This window comes from Pyrgilauda ruficollis, unplaced genomic scaffold (genome assembly GCF_017590135.1).
Source record: "Pyrgilauda ruficollis isolate IOZ18807 unplaced genomic scaffold, ASM1759013v1 scaffold14, whole genome shotgun sequence".
Taxonomy (NCBI): domain Eukaryota; kingdom Metazoa; phylum Chordata; class Aves; order Passeriformes; family Passeridae; genus Pyrgilauda; species Pyrgilauda ruficollis.
The window spans coordinates 7179804-7204359 of NW_024512543.1; the positions used below are offsets into that span (position 1 = coordinate 7179804).

At 40.4% G+C, this 24556-nt stretch overlaps 1 protein-coding gene across 1 annotated transcript; it reads left to right on the forward strand.

Annotated features, from left to right (window-relative positions):
• Positions 1-1292: 1292 nt before the first annotated feature.
• On the forward strand, positions 1293-24556 carry LOC121349542 (cytosolic phospholipase A2 epsilon-like). Its single transcript, XM_041460089.1, has 20 exons — positions 1293-1319; positions 2874-2946; positions 10400-10536; positions 10835-10966; positions 11325-11365; positions 12214-12256; positions 12835-12898; positions 14262-14422; positions 14633-14725; positions 15344-15381; positions 16031-16187; positions 16655-16791; positions 17223-17445; positions 18609-18723; positions 19425-19562; positions 20403-20510; positions 21623-21814; positions 22287-22453; positions 23319-23502; positions 24318-24556. Exons 1-20 carry the CDS (start codon positions 1293-1295, stop codon positions 24554-24556), a joined length of 2469 nt encoding a protein of 822 aa, XP_041316023.1.

The following is a 24556-nucleotide window of genomic DNA, read 5'->3' on the forward strand; positions in this document are numbered from 1 at the left end:
TGAGCTTTTGCCATCTCTCTAGGAATATTTTCTGTTTGGGTTATCTTCCTTTTACTGCTGCTTCTTGTGATCTGTTAGTTACCGATCCTTAATGTGTTCAAAATTTGTCTGGTGACATTTGTTGGATCTAGTTCTTAGGTTAGAATGTCTTAAAGTGCCAAATATTTTAGGAAATTAAATTATATCACGTCATTGAAATTACCTTTATCAATGGGTTCTCAATTCATTGCAAAGTGAAATTATATTATTTTGAAATTGATTGATATGTTAATTTTTGTAATAGCAAGGGTGATTTTAAAAACACAAAACCAAAACCCGAACTCCCATTTTTTTAACTTCTGGTGTGCTAATTTTGTCTACTCCCTCAATGAGGCATGTTGTGTAGTGTCCTGTGCAGTGAAGTCTTATAAATGTGAAGACATGTGAGAATGTGAGGAGTAATTAACATTGATGTCAAAAATTTATTTCATCCTCCCAAGTATATCCTCTTAGAGGTTGCTCACTGAAGCATCTTAATTCAGATGCACAAAGTAACAAATTTTCTGAGAAAGTAAGTGAGCTGTTAAAGCTTTATCTTACAAGGGAAACTCTCTCACAGGTTCCACAGGTGATTTGGGAATTTTTTTCATGCAGTATTTGTCACTGCAACGTCTGCTTGGCTGGACGACAGTTTACTGCCTGAACAGAGCAAAATGGAAGTTAAGATGGAGATGACAAAATTTCTTTCAGGTGTGTCTTTAAGCAAAGAACACAGAGTCCCTAAAAACAATGAAAGCTACAAAAAGGCTTTTGTATGCACATTTGGATGGTCTCGGGATGCCCTTGGCCAAAGGAGTCCTGGGCAGATGGTCCCTGGCTGCTGCCAATCATTTCCCCACAAGGGACTGCAGGTTGACAGCTCACCAGTGGGCAAGAGCATTGTGGTGTCCTCAGAAAAGTGATGAGGTTGCAAGTGTAAAACATTTGTTCAGTGCCTGTAACCTTGAAGGGAATATCACGTTTCAGTCTTCATTTTCCTCTAACTGCGAGTGCAGAGACCGTCCTTCTGCAGTGCCAGAGGCAGGTGCTTTGGTGCAGGTGCGCAGCCTCAGCTCCCGGGCAGAGAGGAGGAAGAGGAGGAGGAGCTGGGATTGCTCAGGTGGTGGTGGCGGGTGAGGCTGCTCTGAGTCAGGCGCTCACACACCTGCCTGCCGGCTCCTGGCCGCTTAAAGCACAGCAGCTGCCTGCCGGAGAGCCTTCGCACACATCCACCAGCACGCTGCACGCCTGGCTCACACCGGGAAAGGACCACGATGGGGCTGTTCTACAGCAAGAGCCAGGTAAGGAAAGGCAACAGGAGGCTCTGCAGTGAGCTGAGCAGGCTGCCCTGGGGGCAGAGGGGACCTGCTCCAGGAGGGGATGTCTCACCTCTTATATCTTCAGCTCTGAGAGTTATCCTGAGCAAAGCAGGGTTTCCTTCTTTCTGGGTTTTGTGACTACTTTGTGTTTTGGCCTTCAGGAATGCAAAAACTTTATTGATGTAGTAATTTACTATTTTGAAGATTCCCAATTAATAAAAAAAAAAGATACCTTTTTGCTTCCACCCAAATGGGCTAGGCAAAACAGCACACTGAGGAAAAATAAGAAGTTATCACTAATGTCAATGAATTCATAGGGAAAGTAAGAAAACTAATACTATGTGAGATGTTATATATAGCTCTCTTAAAAATGTGGCAGTTTTGGGGCATAAGGGAATGAATGGTAATGTATTGTTATGTACTGATCTATGTATTTGTTACAGTGATGCTCCCTGCTCTGTAGGTATTGTGCTGTTTCCTCACAGGTTTGTTAAGTGTCTTTTGGTAACCACTTTTAAGTTTAGGTGGTTTCCCAAAATAATAAAAAGGCTTGGGTTGGGAGGAATCTTCAAAATCAGCTAGCTCCAATCCCACCCCCAGGGGCAGAGATATCACCCGCTATCCCATGTTGCTCAAGGCACCATCCAACCTGGCCTTGAACACTTCCAGGGATGGGGAACCCGCAGCTCTTCTGGGCAGCATGTTCCAGTGCCTCACCACCCTCTGAGTTAAAGAATTTCTTTCTAATATTTGATCTAAATCTCTTCTTTTTTAGTTTAATACCATTCCTTCTCATCCTATAACTAGCTGTGTGAAACTGTGTGAACTCTCCCTCTTGTTCATAAGCCCCCTTCAAGTACTGGAAATCTGCAAATATTTCCTTTGATATATTCCTCAGAGCTTTACTTAAAGGAAGATTGAATGAGCTGAATTATTCACAGAGAAGTAATTAACTACAGAGTTGTGCCTTTCACTCACTCCTCCTGAGAAGTTTGGGATAGGTCTCTGGAGGGCCATTTCCAGGTCCTCATTTTTTAAAAGACAACACCTATGTCTCTATATCAGACATAAGAATGTAATTATGTAGCTATAAATCAACTGACGAGCAGCATCATTACACCATGATATCGTTACTAATTCCTGCCCTGCTAGATTGTTTGCTGTTTGTTGTGAAATATAAGGGATATATATGACATCCTGGGAATTTTCTCAGACCAAGATGTGTGTCAGCTGTATTAATAACACAGCAAGGTTCTTTATCACACCTTTCTATGAGATTGGGTTGTAAGAGTCAGATACCTCAAGCTGAAGGTTTACCACAAGTGTCCTCAGAATGGACAATGGAGGACGTCAGAGGTCTGGTCAGTGGTCACACCTGGCTACAAACCTTCTGGGAAGAAGTCAATGGAGAAGGAGGAACTTCAGAAATGTTTTTGTTTTTTGGAACTGAAACACTAATTCAATTTTATCTCTGACTACACTTTTCTTCTTCCTTTCTGCATTCTCATCCCATGCATTTTGTGTGCTTTTCAACAGACAGAACCGTCTCCATGCAACTTGCTCACTGTAAAAATCATACAGATGAAAAATGCCAGGAAAGCAGACTTGTGTAAGTATCTCTGGCTATAGCCCTGGAGCATCCTCATGCTTGTAAAACTACTCTGAATATACTAAGTGTCACAAACACTGCAGACTATACTTAAAAGGAGAGAGATAGAAGATGTGTGGTACGCTGAAGATGAGGCAACACAGTTAGAAGACACTGTATTTTCCATATCTTTGTCCATATAACACTGAAGTCTAGCCACCAGTTGTAATACAGAACATGTTTGCACAGATTGCATAAAATATTTCACATCTGAATCTGCAAATAAATGTTCTTTTATTCACAGGAAAGATTGCAATAAGAACTTTCTTTCAATGGTTCCTCCTTACAGAAATGCCACCCTGTGTAACACTGGGCCTATAAAAGAATATTTGATGTGAGCTCAGAACTGCACACTTGGCACCTCTTATGGATTATCAAGTTCATTCAGCAATAGGTGTGGCTCACAGTTAGCTTTTTCTATTCTTAAATACTTTTACAAACTGCCCAGGAATTATAGTTATGCAAATATTTATTACAGTTATGCAAATATTTATTAATGGTCCATAAATATCTAAACTGTGAAACATTAGAAAAAAATTGCTTGAATGACAACCACCTCCTCCTATCTGAGAAGAGGGCTGATTGTTTTGCATCTGTTCATTTATACACATAGAAATGTGTGAATGCAGAAAGTTTCTATATGAGCAGGACCAAACTAAAGTTGTTCACCTAAAAAGATCCAGGACAAGATGTTTTTGTGCCTTTCCAACATTATTTGCTTCAAGTTCTGCAACAGTTTGTATAGAGACCAAAGGAATGTAAAGAAGAATTTTTCACTCTGATTTTTAGTGAAGAGCAGTAAGATGCTTTGCTGTTGATGAATGTATGGGGAAGAAGAATCCATATGAACCTTCTCACTAGACTACTTCTACAGCATGGAAAGCATGTTTTAAGCTCAGTTATAGTCTGGAGAGAAATCCCTTCCTACAGCTAAAACCTATTTGAATGTACAAACATGCACACTGAGCTGAAAAAAGAGGTGTGTAAAAATTGCAACCCTTAGACGTCTCCCTAGATAAGTATGTTCTATTAAAACATCTGCATGACAATGAGCTTACCAAAATTCCTCTTGACCCTTTTCTCATCTAGATCAATGCTTTTCATTTTCATCTTTAGGCTGTTTTTTTTCTGAATGGGGTTTATTTTGTTTTGCTGATGTTCTATGCAATATAAAACGTTTATAGGGCACGGGACAAGTAGTGAAATGCTCAGCCTTTTCTGCTTCCCAGTCCAAGCCATGTCCCACCACCCCATTAGCTTTCTAAAGGAGCAGTTTGTGTGACAGAGGTGATTTTAGAGGGAAAAAATTTTGCACAAAAAACCCAGGACACACACTTGCAAAAGGTGAACACTTTATTTGTTGTGTATGTTCATCATGTAGGAAAAGAAAATTATACCAGTCAGGGAGCACTGCCTTGCTTATGTTTAAAAGTTGAATCTAGTTTTGACTGACAGCTGCTTATTTCAGTAGTATTTAATTTACTGAGTGTGAAAATTTTCAGCTCTATTTATCAGAAATATTTGCTTTTAAACTGTTTGAGGACATATTTTTCTATGTAGCCAGACTTACAGAAGTCACAGATTTTTATAATTTAAAATAAACCTATATTTCAAAACCTTAATGTAATTAATTTAACCTCTGCTTAGCTTTTCTGACAATGTAAAAGCTAGTGCAAATTTATGTTCTTAATTTTATAGGACTTCCACTGAGAAGCAGTAAAATGAAAGTCTTGAGATAAAAAAAATGCAAACAAAATTTTGCTGGTTTGTGTAAAACCAGGGGAGTATTGTTGATTCAGTCATCTTTACAGTTCTCTAGACATTAGCTTGACACAGGCTTACAAACTCAGAGGCACAAGTCCTCCATCACCAGCAAAGTAGACTTCTGTATAGGACCATTTTCCTAACACTGGTTTTTTTTCTCATTCTTCCTTTTCTCAACCCTGTTTTTATTACTTTCTCTTTATTGCAAACATTTATAGATAGACCAAGATTGCAAGTATCACCTATTTTTCATTCACTTTACCAATTTTTGATGTTTTAAATTGGCTTCTTCTATTCCTTGCCAATTGTGCCTAACCTTGCACTAGGTTTCTGTAGAATTTTCAGATCACTTTGTTTAATACTCATCTAGTGCTTAAAAGTTCTCCCAGCCTAGTGCTGCAGGTTAACTTTATTATTGGTCTATCTGCTCTGTTTTTCAGGTAATAGAGATGGGAAAATTAATCCATAACAAGAGAATCCCAAAACCTCACTACCATCTCTTATGGAATAGGTAGTAAAAGACCTTTAATAGGAGTTCAGTGCATAAGAGAGTATTTTTAATTAAGACAATTTAAATGGTTTCCTTCTGCTTTTTAAATCCTGAATTTTTCAGTGCAGCCTTCCCACTGATCCCTCAGTGTGTATTTTATAACACAAATTTCCCCTTGTGTATTAATGCATATCTGATGCCATTAATAATACATGTGAATTTAGTGCCCTGTTTATGTTCTTCACATTTCCCTTTCTCACTGAGCACACCCACAAGCTCATCAGGCCCATTGGGCCTCTTGATACTCCTGGACCTGTGATTGCTTGCCAGTTCCCAGATTTGGGTGTGTCCTCCACAAGCATCCTGATTCCCTAATGGGGTAAGGCTTGCATGTGCATCAATCCAATCCACCCTTAAATACACAGCTTTGTCTCCTGAGATTTTGGAAATTTCAAGATCAGCTGCTCACCTTGGGCAACCACCATAGCTCCGGGACAAACAGAAGGACTTGGCTTTTACAGCATGTGGTTCAGCTTGGGAGTTCCCCATGGCAGGAGATCATGAATGCCAAAGTTTATGCAGGTTGCAGGCAGAGTCTGGACAAGATCATAGAAGAAAAAAAAAATCCAGTTAAATAGGCTCAGGAAGTGTCTGTACTGTAAATTGTAAGGACTGATAGGGCAGTAAATGATGTTTTCCCTCTTACACTCTCCTTAGACACCCATTTATAAATGTGAGCCATGATGTCCGTCCTTGATAAGACCAAAGGTCCTTCCCAAAAAAAAGTGGGCAAGGGGACTAAGAACCAAGATGCTGCAGAGAAATTAAGTCTTCAAGTGGAGTTAACAAATAGAAAAGCAAGGAAACAAAGGGTTAAGGGTTAAACAATGTGAAAGTAGGCTACTGCATGGGGATACTAAGTTCAGCAATTTTAAGCCATCATTCTCTGCTTCCTGAAAATACCCAAGACCCCTCAGTGGACATTGAATGTGGGCCCTTGGCTAAATGGACCTTGACCAGTATAGAATTAAAAATATCATTCATTATTTTAACTGTTCTTTTTAATTTTGGAAATTAAAGTTTTGGATGTTTTTATATAAGACAAATTTGGGTACTATATTTTATAAAACAATTAAGTATGTTTTATATTTTCAACAAAACGTTTTTACAGAATTGTGGTAGCAATTCTGCCACATATGAGATCAATTCATGTGAAAGTCCCTTGAGATCCAGGAAAATAATATAGTCAGTGAAATACATTATTGTTTGAGGAACTGTGTTCTACCATGATATTTATTGCAGGAACACGCAGACTTCCTCTGGCGTTCTGTTCTTGCACTGTTGTTATTGTTTCATTGTTATTTATTACTTACTTCACCATTTAAGCAGTTGCAACTACACAGCAGCAGCCTATTGTTCTGGGTGCTGCATGAAATATGATTATAAAATCAGAGGATGTGGAGTGATAAAGACAAACAAGAAACGTTGTTTAGCAACATCTCAACAAAGGAGTGTTATAAGGAGGGATGTAAATGAGATTACATAAATAGAGTTTTAGGGGTACTTGTAGGGTGCTTCACTCAGAGTGAAGGGCAGGGTGGGAGAAAGTGTGAAAACTTTTTCTTGAAGTTTAGCTATCAGAAGATGAATACTGAATGCTCCCTGGGGACAGGAACTGATCTCCTTGGACAGAATGAATTCTGATAGTCTGCCTGTAAATTGCCTTCTCGAAGGCCACAGAAGTAGCCCACGTTATTTAAAATATAGCATTAAAAGTTTCAATTACATCAATTATCTAGTATTTTGCCTAGAAGGCAGTGATGCTGACTTGTCCCCCTGCCCTCAGCCACATACCTACTCAGCTATGAAGTGGGAGGAAAAAAAAGAAAAAAGCTCCTCTCAATTGGTGCTGATAGCTTATATTTTGTGACCTGGCTTGATCCAAGTGCAGGGTGACCAGGTCATGGAGATGCTCTGGACAGTGTTTGAGACCACATTCTTGGTTCAGGTACTTTCAGCACAATCAGAAAAAACTATACCCTAAGTATCATAAAACAATCTACCTCCCAGAAACAGTAAGGAGCTAAAGGCAGTCCATGAAGAGAAAGATGCTTGAGGCTTCTGCCCAAGTTACAGGTGGGCTGAAGCTTGCAGTTGTTAACATCAAAAAATGAGATGGAATTAAAATGAAAATGTTTGGTTGAGCCCTGCTTAAATTTGAGCTCTCTATGAGGCAGGTAAGATTTCAGCTCGAGCCAGATGTGTGGGTGTCCTGCTGTTTGGGATGCAGCATGGGGCTGTGGCTATGGTGTTTTTAGCATGGGTCATGTTGTTGTAATGCTTCCTAATTGTAAAGCACAATTAAGATCCAGTCCTGCCTGCTTTAACCTGGAAGATAATTAGACATTTAGTGTAATAACTGGATGAGGAGACCATGCTTTCATAACTACCTGCTGCCACACCTGCCTTTGGCCGGATATTGCCCCATGGGAATATCGTGGCTGCCATCCCAAGCATGTTTGACAGCTGTTAATGTGTCATGGTGGAGGGGAGGGACCCAAGAGGTCCTGTTGTGATGCTGTGCTCTTGTATCCTGTGAGAGCCTAGCTGCTGCAGTTAGGTGTTGGTTAGGCTGACGTACAGGGTGGTGGGGTTTGCTCGCACGTGGCTGGCAGTGTGAGCCTTGGATGTGTGCATGCAAAGGCAGAGGGACATTGCAGTGAGACACCCCAGGCAGGGCACAGGATAGGCTGTGGAGTGCCATTTCTCACACACCTGCTTATACCTGGAGATGGTCAGGCAGAACACCAGCCTGATGTATAAAATAGGTTTCTGGGTGTTGTAAATGCCTCCCTCTTAACACCTGGAAAATAATTTACAAACAAGAGGTAATTAAGTTACAGAGGACTCTTCTGAAGAGCAAAAGGCATCACCAAATGCATTTTGCAGATGGGAAGAGGGAAGCACGCTTGCCTAGTGGCTGTCAGAAGTCTCCCAGAGAAAGTCAGAGATTAAATGAGAAGTCAGGGCTCTGCTGTCTGACAGGTAGTTATTTCTCAAAGGTAGATGATACAGTGCAGTAGCAGACAGTGACCCCTTAGAGACAAAAATAATTGATGCAGTTTCATAATACTACTGTGTTCTTTGCAACAGATGAAGTCAGAGCATGTGTTACTAATTGGGAAATGTCAATGAAATAAACTTTGTTTCACCAATAGACTTACTCATTTGGATCTTTCTGATCCTTCTCCTAGTGGTGACAAGAGCCAACAGCAATCTGTGCTAATATGGGTCTGGGCTTCCCAAGAGCCAAACGAGATTTTTGTAGGGACATTTCCTTACACATACAGAATTTTGGGAGTTATTAGAATTGTTAGAAGCTCAGCTGATTGCTATATGCTTTGATGGTTTTTTTAGAAATCATATATCTTAATATATAGGAAAACTATTTCGTCAGTCAAAGTCACTCTTCATTCAGAGTTACTCAGAAAAGATGACTTAAGCCTCAGAGAAATCAGGGGCAAAAAAAAAGGCTGATTTTGTTAATTCTTGAGTTACATATGGGGAGTCAGTAATGGGTCAAGTCAATTATTTTGGGTTTCCCAAAGTCAAGTCTGCCAGTAAAACTAAGTGTGACAAGACTAGGCCTATTCAGATGCTGTTCAGATGAAGGTGTGTCTGCTATGTGATGGCAGGAATGCTTGAGTACGTGGCATCACAAAAAGAGGAAATATAATTTTACTAATGAGATTGGCATTTATGGCAATGCTCCCCATGCTGTCTTTGGTATTTGTGTAGGTTGTCGTCCTTAACTAAGAGATCATTTTCTGTAGGGTGACCATCCCTGACTTTTGAGTGTGGGTCCACAAGATCATTAATCTAATGATTCATGCTTGCTTTTTTATTTCCTAATAATGATGACAAATCTATTTGCCAGTAGATTATTCTGACCTCAGAATGAAAGTGCTTGTTGATGATGCAAGCCCTGCAGACTGCTGCTAACCGCTCCTTCCTACCAAAAGCTCCTATGTGGAGTTCCGGTGGGAAGCCATACTTTATAACTGGCCACTTCAGCTGAGAAAGGAAAATAAAAACACTAAACCTGCCCTCCCTATATCTGGAAACATTAAAATTAATAGGTGAACTTTATGATCTGTACACGCCTCGAATGGAAACAGCAGAGCAATGCAATTTTGTGCGAAGAAGCAATGTCAGCTTGCTCTGTGCAGGGAACAACAGACAAGCTTCCACCCGTACATGAAGTGTTGCAAATACCTTTGCCACTCTGGCTGAGGCACAGAGATGCAGGTGAAAATAGTGACATTAAGCAATACCTTTTTTTAATATAGCTTTATTGTTGAAAATTCTGCCCCAATAGAGCTGCTTCTCAAAGCACGTCATCTGTCAAACTGTTCAACATTTCAATGCTTTTCTTATAATATTCACAGAAGATTAAATTCAATAATTTCATTCCCACAGGTAATTAATCTTCTTTTCTTGAAATTTTTTCTTTATACTTTCTTGAAAAACTGTTGCTGAGTGTTTCCTTTTTTAACTTTCATAAGGGAAGAAAGCAGACTGAAATCAGGTGCCTTGGTAGAAGATGTGCCTTCTGTGACAGAGATTTGGCTTCATGGAAACCTTGAATGCAACAAGCTCTTGCCTCCTCTGCACTGGCAGCCAGAGGTGCTAGAGGAAAGAAAGGGTGCTCAGAAAGTAGACAAGACAGAACTTACAGCCAGACTACTGTAGACATATAAAGGCATGTTCATGCTTACCTGTGGAAGCCCAGTGTGTAGGAGCTGGGCTCTGTCCATGTGCAGCCCCTGTCACAGCTGCTAATGTCCACAGTGGCCAGCCCTGTGAGGCCACTGTGTGTGTGCCCCTGTGTGTATAGATGGCTCTTCAGCAACACAACTGAGTATTTTGAATGTTTATTTTTTTTCCCCAGGACTTGAAAAAAAGTAGTTCTCAAAAAGAGTACACTGACAGGCTCTCACAATAGTAAAGCAATCTGGTTGTCTAGCAACAGCTCGATGGTACCTTAGCTAGTGCCAGGCCTGAATTCTGTGTATTGCTTTGGGTACAGAGCTTAAAAATGCCCACCTTACAGGGCACTAGATTGTTGCATTGGTCCATTGCTTTCCCTGTCTTTGACAGTAAGTCAGTCTGATTGCTATGTGAGCCTGAGCCTGCCAACAGCTTCAGTGCAGCACTTCCGCACCAAGACTGTCCAGAACAGCAAGAACCCAACATGGAACGAGACCTTCCACTTCACGATTCAGAGCCAGGTTAAGGTAAGCCTGCAGACACCTCCAATGGCTATTCTTACCAGATATCAAGCATATCACATAGTCCTTCAACTCTGCAGGGCTTTCTGAGATCCCTTGTGAAGTTTTCACACACTCTTACTGTACTTATTTAGATTTTGATGGTTTAGTAAGATTGTATCTGCCTGCATACTCAATAGAGTACACAGAGAGCAACTGCAATATCTGTTTTTTCATTCTTTCCCAAGGTTCTTCTGATAAAATGAAATATCTGTAGCATGTTATATTTGTTAAACATTTCATATTTATTTCTTTTTCTCCCCAGAACATTCTGGAGCTTAAAGTTTGTGATGAGGACAAAGTAACTGAAGATGACCATCTTCTCACTGTTTTCTTTGACGTCTCTAAAATCCAGCTTGGAGAAAACATTCAGCTAAGTTTCCAGCTGAATCCAAAGGTATGGATAAAATTCAAGGACAAAGCAAAGAGGGTGTGGTCAGGTGAGAATATGCTTTTGTGGAGAACACGCCAAGAGGGAGCAGGGGGGTGCAGCCACCAAGAGGCCCTGCAGTATGGATTCCATTTGTCCTGCAAGGCCTACACTAGGAGTCTGCTAAATGAGTGGATAAGATGCTAGGAATATATGAGACTAGAATTACAACAGATACTACATGAAGGAAATTAGGTCTGTGGCATGTGAAGCAACAAAAGGTGGACACTGGTTTATAGAGACCCCTGAAGGGCACAGTTTCCTGTAGGGTATCTCTCTCCACAGGAGACCAAGCTGTGGTGACAGCCTTAATTTTCTTTTGCAGGGAAAAGAGGAGCTGGAGGTTGAATTCACAATGGAAAGCAGGTGTGTAAGATGAAATAGCTGGAGGTGTAAGATGGAAACACAAGGGTACTGCTACAAATCAGTTCACACTTGCAGCGCCCTAACACTGCCAACATCTGAATGAAACAGAAGGTAACTTTGGGTAGAGTGTTTAATGTAGCAGGAGTGCATGATGGTGCATGGTATGCATGCATCTGCACTGGGCATCCAGACACACAGAGATGCAAGCACAGGTGCTAGTGGGAGCATAGAGATATCCCTGATGGCAGCTGCTCATCAAGCTGAAAGGCACTTTCTACATAGGAGGAAGTTTTAAGTTTCCCCTCTTGTTCTTTTCTGTGGGATCCCAGATTTTTGCTCTATAATAAAAAGGTGGGGGTTTTTTTATGTGTTTCTTTGCTGACTGTACAGTTAATGGAGAGAATAAACATGTAGATCAGTCCTTGTGCTGCTGATTTTTAAGGCAAATGGTAATTTTCCCCCCTTTTTTATGGCATGTTGGATGAATTCAGCAGCTTTTTAGCTCTGATTCTTCATGTTTGAACTGAACAATTTTGGACAACAGTGTGATTATGCCATCCCTGTGTAAATTGTCTTCAGTGTGTCAGAAAATAATCCTCTCTAGTACAGTGAGGAACTCCTCTGTTTGATGGATGTCCACAAATGTTGCAAAATTGAGACTAATCTGTGAGAGGCAAATTGGATTGAATATGCATGTGGAATTTCTGATTCTGTTTATCTCTGCTGCCTGTCCAAGGATGGACTTTATCCTTAAAAGATAATGAAATTATGCTTAAAGAAGAGTCAGAAAAAGAGAAAAATAAGAATGTGTTGGTTTTGAATTGATTGTTTTCCATTTTGTCTTTCAGTCCAGATCCTCCTGAAAACATTATTACTAACGGAGTTCTAGTGGTAATTTTTATTTCATAATCCTTTTCCCTTCTGTATAGGAATGCTTGTTGCAAAGCTGGTGTTAAAGGTACCAGGCCACTGTGGTGGCATGGAGGCATTGACCAAGACCAACACACAGTCTAAAGCTGGTGTTGGCATTGGCTGTCCCACATGGTCCCAGCTAGAGACTCGTGCTGGGAGAGGTTAAAGTGATGAAGACTCTGAGCTGCTGCCAGTGGTCACCTCTGCCTAAACTGGGCTGGGCTCAGGGGTATGATATCCCTCCCTCTCTCTGCCTGGGGAGAGCTGGGCACCCTGCCTGGAGAACCTTCTGCTGTGGCTGATCTTTCCCAGGCCCTTTCAGGGCCACTCCTGCAGGCAGAGCAAGCAGATCCCTGCTTTTTCCTCATCTCTATGCATTTTCCACGGGGAAGTCCAATCCCATCTCACTAGACCTGATAGTGGCCTTACAGGCTGGCACCATCCCTCCCCTGAGGTCTATGCCCCAAGGCCTTGTAAGCATGTGCCCAGTGGACTGGATGAGGTCGAGCTCTGCTGACAGTGAGTGCCCTTGTCTCTTGCCACGTTGTCTCTTACAGTCCCGTGAGGTTTCCTGTTTGGACGTGCAGGTGAACGATGGGAGGCTGAGGAAGGACGCTATGGGTGAGCCTTTCACTGACTTACAGAGCAAATCAGGTTGCCACTCAATGGCAGAAGCACTCCGTGTTTCACACTTGAGCATGCTGGTTTTAAAATTATTTAGGATAAAAGACAAAATCTCACTGATGCCAGTGGCCTGTGGAGGTGGTTGTAGTTGATCAAAAATATACAGATTATTCCTGAATTTGGTGACATGAGCATGTGGTCTAATTTTCCCACAAAATATTTACCTCTGCAGCGACATCTTGCCAGATATTTACAATTTTCCAAAGCAGTTGTGCAAGGAATTGAGGTTTTTTGGGTTCTTAACTTGAAGCTAACTCCTGTTGTCTCGGGATTCTGGGACAAAGTAATGGGCAGAATGAGAATTGGGCCTCATTCACCACCTAACTTCATAGAATTTCATTAGGTATAACAATATAAGACATGCCACTGGGTGAAACACAAGACACAGTATACTAACGAAGACATTTGCTGCACACAAAGCAGTGCATCACTGCCGTGTCAAGCCCATACTTGTGGAACTGTGTGCCTCCTACACAATTTTTAAAGTATCTTCTGATATCTCATGATGACCCGAATCCAGCACACTCCTTAAGCACCTGGATGATCCAGTTGATCTCAGAGAAAAATTTGCTAGATGTGACTGAAAATGTTTGAGTGAGGTAATTCTTTTGAAGGCTGACTATGTACTTTGGAGTGTGTAGGTTTACAGAATATATTTCATCTTGAACCTCATGGGTTGATATCTTTCTACATAAAGGCCATTTTTTCTTATTTCAACAGACATATCAGGTGCTTTTTGCATGAATGGAAAAAACCACCAGACATTATTTAAGTGCTAGAAATATTTCAAAAGAAATATTACAGGTTGAAGGAAAGAGAAGCATGATAGAGGGACTGAGATTTAACTGATACCAAAGAGAGCTGTGGTCTGATTAAAAAAAAAAAAAGTGTTTCTCCCAAAGGTCCAAAATTTTCAAAGTATCTCAGCAATAAGGCAATATGTAATATTCAAGCATTATTCTGGTGTAATAATAAGGTATTTTGTACATTTCAGACTTTCAGAAGAGAGTGTCCCCCCAAACTATTATTGGCTGTGAATCATTACCTAATGAACAGAGCAGTAGTTTCTGCTCTAACATATATATCGAAGTGCAGTGTGGCTATAGCAACAGTCACTATATGGCATGTTCTATAGACCATCTCTAAAACTGCAACCCTCAGATAAACCAATCTGTTTGTTTTTCCTATGATTTGGGTATCAGATTGACATTGTTACTTTAGGAAAATATATATTACATTAATGCGCAAAAAAATTATACACATTTTTTGAAGAGCTTAAGTTTGAACACTTTTGCTTCAGAGAGGAAGTTTGCATTAACTGTGGACGGGTCGTATGAAGGAACCCAGACGCACACGCTGAGCTCCTGCCTGTGCCCGACGTCCCCAGCCAGGTTCCACTACATCAAGTACAACCAGTCGGCGCTCACTGTGGCTCTGCCGCGGCGCAGACGGCTCAGCAGGGTATGTGAGCACCACTAACATGCAGCTCTTTCACTGGGGACCTTCAAGACCCGAGTGTGTGTGCTGGGAATTGGTTAGTGCATGTATGTGAGAGAGGGGAGACTGCTTTTACCTCTTTTACCTTTTTCGTCTTTTTTTTTTTTTTTTTTTTTTTTTTTTTTTTTCTAGAATTGGTAACTTGTTTATTCTTTGTCTTACCCTTTTTTTCAGTCTATTTCAAGCCAAAATGAAAGGGATATGAACGAATCTGTGACTCTACCTCTGAACTCGCTTCCTATACAAGAGCAAATAGCAATAGGAGAGGTGAGAACAAGTCTTTCTTAACAGAAAACAGGCCAACACCATTCAGTGATTCAGTTCCTGTCAGACATGGAGCATGCTATGGCGTAAGGTGTGAATGACAGTCGCTCTGCAACTATGCAATAGTTACTTTTTCTTCTGTTTTGCAGTGGATCCAGGCATGCCCTGTGAAACCCTGTTCTGAGTTTAAACTAACTTCCTCAGGACATGTCTAATATGTATGTTCATCAACATAGTATGCACCCTAACAGTAATGGATATAACAGTTAGGACTGATATTTGCAAAGTGAATGCCTTAAGTAGAAGATAAAAGAGATCATCCATATGTGTACGGTTCAGATGCCCAGCTTTCAACAACCTGCCCAAAAAATGAATGTTAAACGATGAGAAGCTATGGGGCCCTAAGCCCACCTAGCTTGGGTGAATGGCTTACTTTTATTCAACCCAGACTGTGCTGGAACTTGTGACGGTCTCTCACAGTCCAGACCATTGCTGGCCAGATTCTCCAGCCACGTTGCTGAATTCAAAGATAGTGAAACTCAGGCCCTAAATGGAGTGGGAGAGGGAGGTGCAGGACTAACAACCTGAGCATGCTTACACTGTTTGTATTGCGATTTTCAGGACAGGACAATTGACTTGTACGCAAAGGCAAGTGAATGGTAAGTGTGCCTCCAGCAAGACCTGATTCTGTAACTGGGGGGCGTCTGTTCCTGCACAAAGTTCATCTGAAGTCAGCAGGGGTCGATGCAGGCTCAGATGGGAGAAGATGTGTGAGTTCATTATGGGTTGTAGGCTTTTATTTGTGAGGGTCTCCTTTTTAATTGATGGCAAATTAAATCATGGGTCCCCTGTCCTCCAAATTTCCAAGCTTCTAGTGCATCTCGGCAATAGGTCTTGATTTGTGTGCACTATTGTGCCCATGGATGGAGAAATCACATTTCTGAATTATTCAAACAAAATAACTTCAAGGCATGGTAGCTGTTTCTCTAATCTCACAGCTGCAGCCTGTTAACAGCAGTTATCTAGTTACAGGATGCATGGCAGCACTACTGAAACTTGAAAAATTAACTATATGAGCAAATAAAACCAGAAGTCTGGTACCATAATGGACAGTGTGTCATGATTTGCACTCCCTTCCTATTTTGCATTCTCATTTTCAGCTACAGCAGTTAGCAAAGGCCTGTCTATGGTGTTGGTTTTTCCCATTTATTCCTTTATAATGTCCACAAACTGGTCTGTAAACACACATAAGCACAGCTGGAGTTGTCCACAGTGACTAATAATACAATACCTGTGCCCTGGTCTCAGGACTCAGGGTCTGTGTTTCAGACCAAGAAACCTTGATGCCCGCCTGGGGTTTGACCTCTGCACAGATGAACAGAATTTCCTGCAAAACCGAAAGAAAGTAGTTGCTGCTGCGCTAAAGGATGTTCTTCATCTGGAGGAAGATCTGCAAGAGCATGAGGTAACCAATTAAGGGCATTTTGGAGGGATTTTTCTCTCTCCTTTCCCTCAAGCCTGGAGATGAGGGATGATTTTTTTACCTCCATCTGGATAAGGAGTGAGGACTGTTAACATCAGCTCATCCTCCAGGGCACTTTGCCACCAGTGTGATCTCAGCTGGAGAGTTCAACTGTCCGTTTAGATGAGCAAAATCTCTGTTTCCACTCAGCTTACAAGTCAGTTATTTGAAGGCATTTCAAATCAATAGTTTGGTCTGTGTTTCTTAAAAATCGTCTCTGAAGTGCCAAGACCTAGTTTATTCCATGGGGATGTACAGTAAAAAGAAATGTGGCTTTATCTCTTAATTTATGTGTTTTATCTTACTAGTGTCTGGATGCTGCTTTTGCATTTCTGTAATCTTTTGACATTATTTGTGCCTTAATGCCACTCTTTTGTCTATGCTTTCTGCTCTTTTTTTTTGTCAAACAGGTGCCTATAGTGGCTGTGACCACAGCAGGGTGTGGCATAAGAGCACTCACTGCCATGTATGGCAGCATTTTGGGTCTCCAAAAGTTGCGTGTTCTGGATTGTGTTTCATACATCAGTGGTTCATCTGGCACAACATGGTGAGGAGTCATTTTGATGCTGTTGTTTGGATCTTAGTGTGTTAAGAAAAGCCTATGTTCTGTCTTGGTTTCAGAAAGGATAAAAGTGATCAATTGAGTTATTGCTTCCATCTTTGGGCTATGGATCACCTATGACAGAATTAACCAAAAGAGGAGACTTTATTAAACATCCTTAATCCTATGGAAAATGATCTTTCATTGTTTTTTACTGTTTGACAGAAACAGTATTGACAGCTGTGTTGTGTTGCATCTCAGATTAAGTGATTTTTTCTGGTTGCCTTTAGACTTTAATTTCTGCTCAAAGTAAACTCAAAGAGATGAGTAACTGAAAGATTAAATGATACTCCTCCAAAACTCTACAGGCTTTTCTCTGAGTTTCAAAAGCATCTTGTTAATTTCTCCCTGCATTCCATCATGTTTCCCATCTACAGGACAATGACAAAGCTATATGAAGATGCTGACTGGTCACGTAAGGATCTTGGGGAAGTAATTATTGAAGCACGGAAGCAAGCAGCCAAGTGCAAGATGGGGGCTTTTTGCTTGAAAAGTCTGAGGAATTATTACAGAGAGCTGAGCCAAAGGACCCAAGCAGGACATAAAACCTCTTTTATTGATCTGTGGGGGCTCATGATTGAAGCCATGTTAAATGATGGGGTAATGTCTATACATCTTTCTTCTCATAAAGTTGTTGACTTAGTATTTACAACCATTGCAAGAAACTAGAGCCCTAGGAAGAGACACCTGGTCAGTAACACTGTACTTGGTGTATAGGCAGAACACCACTTATTTACATTCATAACTTGGAGACAGAGTGTATGTCTACACTGGAGGCTGAAGTGTGATTGAATGTACCAGAAATACTCAGACTTGCTCCAAAGTAAGCAGAATGCTGATTAACACTACTGCTGTGCAAGACATTTTTAAGGTTCTTAGGTGTTTTTTATGGCCTTATGCTTCTATCTCTCCATTATTTGTACAAGCTGCACTCTTAATTTGAATGTACTGCAGATGTACCCATTATGTCCAGCAGTTTGTGACTTAGTGATAAGAAAGTATATAGATTCAGAGCTGGTGAGATATATTAGCTACAGTGGGTGCCTTTCAGCTCTTTTGAATTTGATCTCCCAGCATCTTAAATTTCTAATTTTTTTGTAATGACACAAGCAAAAACTTTCCAAACTTTCTCCAAACTGATGATAGCTGAAAAAAAAGTTATTTTATTTCAAAATTCTGTAAACATTGTTTACTTTTTGTCTAGATGAAACAGATAAAATTAAATACTCTCATATCATATTCCACAAAGTGTTTCCAGCCTCAGTGCTACATAACAAAATTTGGTAGAATTTAATTTGGCTGAAGTATACTCAAAACCTCCATTTCATGTATAAGTTGTTAGTATTGGACAGCTCAAGGACTTTTCCTCTCTGGATTTTAATTTTTGATATAGTATTTTAAAAAAGAAATCTTGATCATCTTAACATGTTAACATGCTGCCTTGAAGAACTCTTATCATTAAGAGATGAAGTATATGATAACAGCTGAATTACCCGGATATGCTATATATTCTAACTTACATTTAACCATGCAAAGCTAGAACAGAATGTGAAGTGGTTAACTGCTGTCATTGTTTACTGAAAGCTGAACATAGCTGGTTATCTTAACAGAAATTGTTCCTGCTTTTTCTTGTCCTCTGTTATTCAAGCATATGGAAGTAACTTTAGGAGCAAATTCAGAAAAATGATGTCTTAGTCTTTTTAAGCTGATGTTTTTAAGGAACTGATTATAAGCTAACTCTTTGAGCTTTTTTTCAAATTCAGAAAACCCACCACAGACTTTCTGATCAACGTCAGGCAGTGAACCAAGGTCAGAACCCGCTGCCCATCTACCTTGCCCTTAATGTCAAGGACAAAGTTGCCACCAAAGATTTTAGAGGTAATGTTTCAATTGTGAAAAAGAGCTATATTTTCACCCAGGGAGATACACTGTGGGGATATAGTAAATAATGAAGAATTGTTTTAAATTCTCACTCCAAGCCCAGAGAAGCAGAGCTCAGAAATGTAAAGAGTAACTGGACAGGCACATGATACACGTCAAGAATTCAATATTTTGTAAGATCTCTTGGCATGTGATTGTGTATTTTCAGGTATTAACTTCGGAACATAATTCTGTGACAAAGTCTCAGAAATTATATGAATTCTTCAAGAAAGTGATTCACTAGAGCTTTAAGTTTGCTTAATGTGTGTTCTGGTCCAAGATGGCAGTTGGAACTGTATGATCTTTAAATGCCTTCCCATCCAAACCATTCTCATACTTTGTTTTTCATAGTTGGCTAAAGGCAATAGAAGTCATTGTGAGTTCTAGTTCACCTTCCATGAGAAAACTTTGGTTTTTCACTAGATAAAAAGAAGAATAATTTGAATTTTCTCCAGCCCTAACATAGTTATTTCACAGGCCTGGGGACAGTGTGATAGCTGGTTCAGCAGTGTTTGCTCAGGCAGGGTATTGGCAGGGTTTGCTCAGGACACATGTTAAGCCAGTTTTCTTTTGAGAGCCATTGTCTAAGAGGCTTATTCCAAACGTGGCAACTGGACTATTTACTATAGTGGAGCTAACCTTGGTGCATATGTTGGCAGAGTGGGTGGAGTTCACGCCGTACGAGGTGGGCTTCCTGAAATATGGTGCCTTCATTCGTGCGGAGGATTTTGGCAGTGAGTTCTTCATGGGTCGCCTGATGAAGAAACTCCCTGAGTCACGAATCTGCTTCATGCAAGGTAACTCACCAACCTGGGGGAGTGACAAGATTTTAATAGAAACATCAATGATTCAGGAATTCATCCCCAGAAACTTGTTAGCATGAGGCAGCAGAGGCACTGGGTCAGTCAGCTGACAGGCTCCCCTGGGAAGTGGTCACAGCACCAAGCCTGCCTGAGCTCAAAAAGAGTTTGGACAATGTTCTCAGGAACAGGGTGTGATTCTTGGGGTTGTCCTGGGCCAGGAGCTGGGCTTGACGATCCTTGCAGATCTCTTCCAACTCAGGATATTATATGATTCTATGTTTCCTGACACTCATTCAGCTGCCCTTGCCAGCAAAGTGGGCTTATCATTTGGTCTATGATAAAAGTAAACTAAAACGGCAAATAAGTTTGTCATGTAACTTTGTGAGTGTTTTTGAGGCATCATAATTTCCTGTAGCTTGCAAAAGCTTTTCAAAGTTGGAAATCTATGATACTATGTGGAAGTCAAATAAAATGTTGAAAATAAATCAGTGGAGTGAGAAGGAGGAGAACAAGAGAAGGAGCTGGCTGAAAATATTTCTTTATCAAAGGAAAAAGGAAATGAAAATAGAAACATAAAAACTGACTACAAAATTTAAAAAAAAAAAGTTCCAGGTAAAACATGGTGAGAGGAAAAGACTTGGAATTTTTTTCTGAAATGTTTGCCTAGATAGGTTTGTCTTTGGAGTCTACTACTGAAACAGATGTCTGAACTTATGCAAAAATTGGATAGAAATTTGAACGAGTTAGAGAAGAACTGGGGAAGGAGCAGAAGGCAGTTTTAAAAGAACTTGTGTTTACGTCTGCATTGCTTATTATACCTCTCCTATTTTCTAGGAATGTGGAGTAGTATCTTCTCCAAAAATCTCTTGGATGCCTGGCATGCAGCTGACAATTCAGAAGACTTCTGGCACAGGTGGACCCAAGACAAAGTGACTGAAATAGGTAAACCAAAATACCTTCCTCCAGACCCCTCTGATAGGGTAACTGCACTCACATTTCTCATTTTTTGAGCTTTTATGTCATCTTGTTTCTCTCAGTCTCTGGGTATGGGACATACCAGAAAAATGAAGTTATTTGATTTTATTGAATAGTGAGTGCTTTGCTTAAATAATGAGACTGTGACTAGAAGGAAAGGCACTATCAGACAGTCCTTGATATAAAGGAGATAGGGATGGACACATATGTGTCTAAAGTGTTGTCCTTAAAAGGCTGGGAAAGAAATACTTCTGTCAAAGCCTCACATCATCTATTTGTTAGCAGGAAAGAAGATTGATTGTTTCTGTTTCAATAGCTTCTTGCCCTGCATAGCACAACCCTCCCTCAAAACCTGACTAAATTGAAAGACTTAGTAGACATCAAACAAGGTCAATGTGGTGAAGCTCTTACACCAGGTGAGAGAAGCAGCTCCATACTAAAGACGATTCCTTGGAAATAGTCATGAGCATCTTCATGACAAAATTCAAGCAAAGCCAGTGAATAGACTTGGGCCACATTTCTGTGGACTATATTTTCATTAAAAAACCCCCAAAGTCTTATGTTTGAGTTTATATAAATAATTTGCAAGTTTTGTTGAATTCAGGTGACCACAACTGCAGCAAATAGAACAATCTAGCTTTTAAAAGTAAAAATATTTAGTTTGAAAGTAAAGGGCTGTAATTTTTCTATGCTTTTCAAAATAAGCTTTAAATGTGATATTTAAACTATATAGAACGTAAAAGCAGTAATCCCTTAAAATGCGTTAATAAAATTATTTTCCCTGTTTGTTGTTTGCTTGGAAAAGTAAATTACTTCAGTGTGTATCAAAATCATACTGTTTATGAGAAAAATATTCTTTTAGTCATGTGTGTAACCAGCCAGAGTTTAGAAAACACAAGTTTATACTTTCATCATGAAATTAACTGGAACTCACAGCAGATCATAAGGAAAATAATGCAATGCTGAGCTGTGAACACATGATTACAGAAGACCCATTGACCTTTTCTCCTCTTTGTGTCTTGCTCTGCTTAATTATGGTTATAATTCAGCTTCATGCCATTTATGCTGTGTATCTCTAGAGGAACAACCAGACCTGCCTGAGAAGCCATATGAGATGGCTACGTGCGTTTTCACTCCTACCAGCGGCCTCTCCACGACGCTCCGGGACATCCTGACGGATCGCCCCGCTGTCTCCAAGTACCACAACTTCCTAAGGGGCTTCCAGATGCACAACGAGTACATCCAGCATGAACACTTCACAAAATGGAAAGGTGTGAATGGCTCTCCTGCCTACATATCTCCTTGGGGCAGGCACAGGGGCTGGGAATTAGCGAGGGATGTTTGCATGTCCTGAAGAGAACGGAGTGGGTTTTGTGGTTACCTGTTAGTGCTCACTGAGAGCAGGGAGAATGAAGGAACTCCTCACACCTTTCACTTTCAGTAACACAATTGTTCAATTATTTAGTCACTGGGTACTTGAAGTCCTCACAGGAATAAAAATTCCTAGGGTGGGGCTCTGCATATAAGTCAACATCTATGTAGGTTTCAGTGCAGTTTATGGGTTTAGAAGCACAACAAAATGTGAGTGGAGAGACCGAAGGAGCTTTGGGATTAGTGCATGCTACCTATCTCAAAGCAAAGGGAAAATCCTGGATGGGAGAGAAGCTCACCTTGCTTTTGCCTTCTAACTTGACAGATGTCTTTTTGCAGTTTGCTAATAGTTCTGAATCTTCCACTCTTTAGACACCTTGCTCGACAACTCTCCCAATGACCTGAGAGACAACTCGGAACACCTGGAGCTGGTGGATGCAGCTTTCTTCTTTGAAACCAGTTACCCACCCCTTATGAGACCAGAGCGGAAAGTGGATGTCATCATACACTTAAATTACACAGGTGGATCACAGACATTGGTAAGAAGTCTCACAACTGGTTTTCTTTCACAACAGCTTTTGCTTTGCTTTCCACTACTTTCAAACAGGTGTCTGTGAAACATGGAACTTAGTGGAATTTAGTAACATGCTGTTTTCAAACCTTAGAAGAAGAATGGAAATTTCTAGAGAGAAAATATGTGTATTTTTCTCAAATTACTTTTGAAATATCCCTAAGTTCTTCACCAGTAAAATACAGACAGGCAAAGTGAAGTTTAAAAAGTCTAGCTGCAATGTCTATTATAGTCTTACATATAATATTTAACAGCACAAATATAGTTGGGAAAGTTTTGTGATTCAAGTGCTGAATTTAATCTGCATTTTGCTTATAAATATATGACTTTTTTTTTTTATCTTAATGTTGATTTTCTAGCAAGAACAGCCTAGTGAATAATGGATTTCTTCATCTCTATTTTTATCTCTTTTAATAAATACATTTTTTCTCCCTAAATAGTGGAGTTGAAGTGAGGTATCACTTGCATTTACTGCTCTTGCAGGTATCTAATTTGGTTATATACTCACTCAGTTATCATTTAATTAATGGTCTATAAAGTGATTTGAATTTATCTGTTCTGTTTCTACATCATATTCTAATTTTAGAGATGTGCCTTAGTACAGATTTAAACTCTCCTTGCCATCTTGATATTAGGTGTTTTCCTGGAAGACTAGTTCCAAATGGTTCCCCAGGCAACTGAAAAGCAGTCCTTGGGGCTGCAGGTGTCCATATTATTTCTGCTGTCTGATTCTCAGTCTGTTTTGTGCAACTTTGCATGAACTGCTGGGCTTTGGCAGCAGTCTGATCTTTGTTATCTTTTCTGTTCCTTGTGCTGCTGCTGCTGCTGACCAGCCCCTGGAGCAGGCTTGCAAATACTTTGCAGAGCAGGAAATTCCATTTCCCTGCATTGGACTGACAGATGATGAGAAGAACCTGAAAGAGTGCTACATGTTTGATGGTGCAGACACCCCAGGAGCTCCTCTGCTGCTTTATTTTCCATTAGTGAATGACACTTTTCAAAGATACGTAGCACCTGGTAAGTTAACAGTACCCAGGTAACTTTATTGACTCAAGGAACATTCCCACTCCCCGGGTGTTTTTCCCTCAACCCAATAGAGCCTCCCTTTGTTTGCTTGTTCAAACTAGTGAATAGATTGCAAAATGGGATGATTCAAACTGTTGGCAAAATCTGGTGAAGTCTTGTGCATATTTTTGTCTTGGTGCAATTCAAGGAATAGAAGAAATGTGTTCCTCAACTAGAGGAATGGAAACTAATCTCCTCTTGTAATTTACTTTAGTGAATAGAACAAAGTACATTTTTCAAATTATGTATGGTTTTATGTCACTCAGATCTAGGCGAGAATCACAGTATAGAATGGTTCTGTCAAGGGCCACTGTGCCTTCTATTTAGGCCATTTAATATGCTGGTTCAATCTGCTGGAATATCAAAGCAATCGTACATAAAGTGTCCTTCTGAATTAGAATTTGAGATGGAGACTTTGCTTTTAAGATGATTCCGAGCCAACGAATATTCTCCTTCCTCTTGTCCCATATATCTCTATTCCTTTTAGTTTGTGTTGTACCAAAGAACGTGCCTGGTAAGCTTTGAGCAGTGGTGACCTCACAAAATGATGTGCCACGAGCTGGTCAGTAGATGGTGCTGGTTGCAATGGAAATGACATTTGTTTTATTCCAATAGGCTTTGTTCAGAAGCAGATTTCTCAGAAATCATAGCATTGCACTTATCTTCATAGTAATTGCATCTATGATCTCTCCAGGTTATTACTGGCCTATCAAAGTATGGTATTTCTGTGGGACTATACAAATACATTCCTTTTTTTCCCTTGACAGGCATGTTACGTACCGCTGCTGAAATGGAACAGGGCAAGGTTGATATCTCCAGTTTCTCCTCTCCATACTCAACCAGGGAGGTCTCGCTGAAAGCAGAAGATTTCAACAAGCTTCTGAAGCTGGCTAATTACAACATAATGAACAACGAGAACATGATTCTTCAGGCCTTGCGCATGGCTGTGGCAAGGAAGAAACAAGCCCTGAGCCAGCCAGCATCACAGGCACAGCCCTCTGCTTGA

Excerpts from the sequence above, each read along its gene's own strand:
- LOC121349542 (XM_041460089.1), top strand. The coding sequence starts at position 1,293 with ATGGGGCTGTTCTACAGCAAGAGCCAG. Across the intron at positions 16,188-16,654 it reads AAGATCTGCAAGAGCATGAG|GTGCCTATAGTGGCTGTGAC; the intron begins GTAACCAATTAA and ends TTTGTCAAACAG. Across the intron at positions 20,511-21,622 it reads AGACAAAGTGACTGAAATAG|AGGAACAACCAGACCTGCCT; the intron begins GTAAACCAAAAT and ends GTGTATCTCTAG.